We start from the raw sequence: 4,581 nt of genomic DNA, 5'->3' as shown, positions 1-4,581 counted from the left end.
AGGAACGGGGCTGTTTATAGGGCTATGGGCTGGGCACGCAGCAGTTTAGGGGCACACAGCAGCTTGGGGGGCACCATCCCCAGGCCGCAGGCAGGACTCACCCCAGCACAGATCTCCGGTGGTCTCGGACACTGAAGGTGCCGTCACGGGGCCGTGGGTGCCCGGAGGAAGGCGCGGAGGGAGAGCTGCGTCCCCGGACGGGCACCGCTCGCTCCCTGCGGCTTCGCCTCCCGCTTCCGCTTAGAGCCCTGCAGGGGACACAGGGGCGCTAAGCACAACCCCATGCGGCCTCCAGAGACCCCCTATGGGGCAAGGGGTCTGCAGTACCAGGAGCAAAACCAGCCCGGCCAATCCTCCAGGGGCTGGGGATGCTCCTTGGCCTGGCCCCCAAACCCAGGGAGGCCCCAGCAGCCACAGCAGCAGCGCTGCACCCCCCCAGCAATGCCCACCTTGCCAGGGCTGCTCTCCCCACGCTGCTTCTCCCGAGCTTTCAGCACCTGAAGGAAGCACAAGAGAGCCCAGAGCTGAACAAGGGCCAGGCCCTAGAGCCAGGGGGGCCCCACTGAGGTTGTGGGGTGCCAGAGACATTCCTAGGATGGCAGGGATGTGGAGAGGAGAGGAAAGGCCCAGGTTCCCCCCCACTGGTACCTTCTTCATGGCCGTGGACACAGCCGAGGCGTGGAACTCCTCCTCTGTCACCCAGCGCGATGGGGACAGGGCAGGGTCCAGGGTCACATCCCTGTCCAGGGGGAGGGAATAAACCACGTACGTCTGGTGGATGTGGGAGAAGACGTGGACGACCTGCGAGGGGATGAAACAGGCGGCTGGGGATGCACCAACCACTCGGCTGCCCCACAAGTGCACTGAGCGTGCCAGGGCTCTGAGGAGCAGGGCAGGAATTGGTTGGGGTGACAGCAGCAAAAGGGGGATGCTCTTCCTCCCCTGGCTGAGCACAGGGGGCTCACGCCACCCCCCTCAATTCCAGGCTCACCTCCCCGATGAGCTGCAGGCCTCCTGCCGCCACAGGCAGCCCCGCGCAGGCCCGGAGGTGATCGGCCAGCGCCTGCCTCTGCTGCTCCTCCTGCACCCCCTGAGCCAGCGGGAGGCCGGGGAACTCCCACAGCCCGGCCAGGAGACCTGGGGACAGGGCACGATGGGGACATCGGCCTCGTCACAGCCCCCTCGCAGGCTGCTCTGTCCCTCACAGAGGTGGGAAGGCGCCTTCGCTGCCCCCCTGCCCAGCCCCGTTACCCGAGCTGGGTCTCTGCACCACGAGGTACTCCAGGGCTCCGCGGCAGCCCCTCCGCTCCAGCACACACGTGGCCGTTCGTGCCACCCGGGGCTGCTTCTTCGCCGCTTTCCGGGGGAAGTTGGTGACCCCCAGGCTGCCCCACGGCTCGGTGGCTGGGGGGCACAGGGGACAGCCCCCAACACCTGCAGACACCAATGGGACGGTTGCAGTGGGGTCCAGACTCTGACACACAACAGGGATCGCCCCAGGGACTCACCACAGTCCTCAACATCGGGCACCAGGGTGGGTTTTCCCAACAGCTTCTGAGAGGCAAAGGCCAGCTCCTTCTCCACCTGCAAGGGAGACAGGAATGGGGACAGGCTCATCCACCAGCCCACCTTGTCCCATGCGAGGTGACTCTTCAGGGCTGGCACCCAGCGAGGATTCAGGATGCGACACCCAGCCAAAAACCCAGCTTGCAGCACTGCTCTGGGACAGGGGTGGCTTTTAAGAAGCTTCAGAGGGCATCTGGGGTGACCTTCTGCTAGGACAGCTGACAGCACCGGCCACCCACGGGGAGGGAGGGGACAGGTTTTGGAGGGGACAGGTTTTGGGGCCGTACGTACCCTGCGCCGTGCTCGGCAGTGCTGCTTCACGGGGCACTCCCCGCACAGCGGGGCCTTGGGCATGCACACGGTCGCCCCCAGCTCCATCAGGGCCTGGTTAAAATCCCCCGGACGACTCCTGTCCACCAGGGCATTGGCCATGGCCCTGGGAGAAGCAGCGGTGAGCAGCATGGGGACAGGACCCCAGGACCTCTGCCCAGCTCCTGCCTGCCAGGGGGATGCTCCAAGGGGGGCAGAGGCAACACAGGGGCCTTTCTCCACTGCTCCCAGCAGCACCAGCTTCCCCAAAGCTCCCTGTCCCTTTGGAGGCTCAGCTCCCGAGTGATCCTGCCCACGGCCACCGCCAAGCACAAATGAGGTCGCTGCAGCTCGGAGCAATGGAGAGTTTCGCTTACCAGAGGTGGTCGATGACGGCCGGGCTGCTGGAGTCGGCACCGATGCACCGCAGGCGACACAACACCCCGATCACGTTCCCATCCACGACGCCGGTAGCCTGGGACCAGGAGCTGCGGTTACAGAGCCCGTGCTCCCGGCAAAGCAGGGAGATGGGGCGCTCCCAGGACAGGGGACGCACACAAGGATGACCAACAGGCCAAGACGGGAAGTGGGCGAGAGGCACCACAAAGGGGAGAGCCCTGGGGAGCCCCCGGGTTGTGACGCCCATCAGCAGGAGCGGGGCTGAGCGGCAGGGAGGGGAGACGCGTCCCCATCGGCCACCGACGCGCAGCTCTCACCTGCCCATAGGAGATGGATGCGATGGCTCCCGCCGTGTACCGGCCCACTCCCGGCAGCAGCTTCTGCAGGTCCTCAGCCGTCCTGGGCATCTGCCCGGCCAGCTCGGACACCACCTGGCAGAGACAGGGCCGAGGTCAGCGGAGCAGCTGGGGTGTGTGTGCAACCCATTTTAGCCACGGTAAGACAGGATCCTGCCCTCTGCAGCCCTGTGCCAGCAGCACAAAGCCCCAGCAAGGCAGAGGGGAGCCAGCACCAACCCACAGAGGACTTCAGAAACACGTCCCAAAACCAGGGCACCTTCCTTGCTGCCTCCTGCAGACGCTTCCCTCGGGAGTAGTAGCCAAGTCCTGCCCACAGCTGGTTCACCTCCTGCTCCAAGGGACACGGTGCAGCGTTAGATGAGCCACGAGGGCAGGGAGAGCACCCAGCCCCGGCAACGCTCACCTCCAGGGACGCCTGCGCCAGAGCCTGCAGCGTCGGCCACTTCTGCAGCACCGAGGGAAGGGGACAAGTCAGGGACAGGCAGAGCTGGGGATGTGCCACAGGCAGCAAGGGACAAGGGGCTCCGGAACAGTCACCTGCATCCAGCGGTTGTAGTAGTCGATCACTGTAGCCACCTGCGTCTGCTGGAGCATGATCTCGGACACCCACACTGCAGGGAGCAGGCCAGGATCAGAGCAGAGGCACCAACGCCATCCTCACCTTGTGGCCACATCGGCCCTGGCTACAAGCACTGCACCGGCATCCAACACACGGGACCCCTTCCCGCCCCTCATCTTCCCCACGTGCTGCCCCCACAGGGGCAATCTCAGGCCCAAAGTTGGCTTTCCAACCCCCCAGCACCTTGCAGGTGCAGCTCAGCAGCTCTCATGGCCGCCCCAGACAGCGCGTTCAGAGGACGGCAGCTGCAGCCACGGCTCCTCACAAGGCCACGTTGCACATCCACACCAGGGGGCAACACACAAGGGGACACCCCAGCACCCCGGGGCGCAGACCCTGCTCCTCACCCGCATACGCTCGTCTGTCGGCGTCTGCCTCAGTTGCTGCCTGAAAGAGGCAGAAAACGGAGCGTGAGAAATAAGGTGACACAGGATCCCGCTACAGAGGGGACCTGCCTAGGAAATAAAATTGCTGGTGGTGCGTTTTGAACACCACGAAGGTATCTGCAAAAAAAACCCAACATTTCCCCTAAGCGCTCAGAAGTCCTGAGTTTGGGTTGAACAAGTGACAGCCAAAGCAGCTTCTCCCTGACAAAGCGTGAGGGATATCACAACCTCTAAGAGTTTACCTTAGAGGTTCAAAAACCCCACCAGAGCTGTCCCAGACCTGAGCCCCTCTGCACGGGGAGCAATCGCTGGAGGATGGAAATCCCACAGAAGGGCCATGCAGGTCCCAGTACTGCTGGGATGTTGCTGTAGAGCCAACGTCCACCCCCAGCACCCTGGTCACCGTGTGTAGCCACTACACTGAGCATGGAGCCCCGGGCCCCTGTTTTTAGCCACTACACTGAGCATGGAGTGGGTAGGAGCTCCAATAAAGATGCTCAAGCTTAAAGCAAATGTATGGAAAACCTTTTCAGCGCAGCGCTCGCTGCTGCAGGGTGCCACAGAGGCAGGAGCTGAAGGCTGTGTTTAAGATGTGCAGTTTCACCCCGGGTCCCTTCCCACCCAGGGACTGGCCACAGACCCTCACCACCAGCTGGGAACGCGTCCCCGTTTCCAGCCCCCTTTTCCACTCCCACGCAGTTAGGGATGAATCGCATCGGGAAACCCACAGCAGCAGCAGTTCCAGAGGCCAGCGGGGTGGTTTCCGCCGCGGCACCGCCGCCTCCCCTTACCAGTCTCCTCCAGGGAAGGTCCCGCTTGCATTTGTCGTACCAGGCCAGCAGGTCCCTGCGCAAGGCGTCGATCTCAGCCGGATCGCTGAAGAGATGCGGGGCGGGCGGCGGGGCGGGCGCTGGAGACGGGGCCCCTGCCGGGAGAGCGGACG

The 4,581-nt window shown here is 64.2% G+C and overlaps 1 protein-coding gene across 1 annotated transcript; it reads right to left on the bottom strand.

Annotated features, from left to right (window-relative positions):
- Nucleotides 1-143: 143 nt before the first annotated feature.
- Nucleotides 144-4,549, bottom strand: MUTYH (mutY homolog; the record flags this gene model as incomplete). Its single annotated transcript, XM_010182527.1, has 14 exons — nucleotides 144-248; nucleotides 450-497; nucleotides 649-801; nucleotides 992-1,137; nucleotides 1,252-1,434; nucleotides 1,509-1,584; nucleotides 1,858-2,002; nucleotides 2,253-2,350; nucleotides 2,592-2,705; nucleotides 2,890-2,961; nucleotides 3,037-3,078; nucleotides 3,171-3,244; nucleotides 3,600-3,639; nucleotides 4,430-4,549. Coding segments are annotated over 14 exons (1,416 nt in total), but the record flags the coding sequence as incomplete, so codon positions are not given.
- Nucleotides 4,550-4,581: the final 32 nt, after the last annotated feature.

Source organism: Mesitornis unicolor, unplaced genomic scaffold, assembly GCF_000695765.1.
Source record: "Mesitornis unicolor isolate BGI_N332 unplaced genomic scaffold, ASM69576v1 scaffold35374, whole genome shotgun sequence".
NCBI classification, from domain to species: domain Eukaryota; kingdom Metazoa; phylum Chordata; class Aves; order Mesitornithiformes; family Mesitornithidae; genus Mesitornis; species Mesitornis unicolor.
Note: the sequence above shows the minus strand (reverse complement) of the source record. Positions and strands in the feature narration are given on the sequence as shown.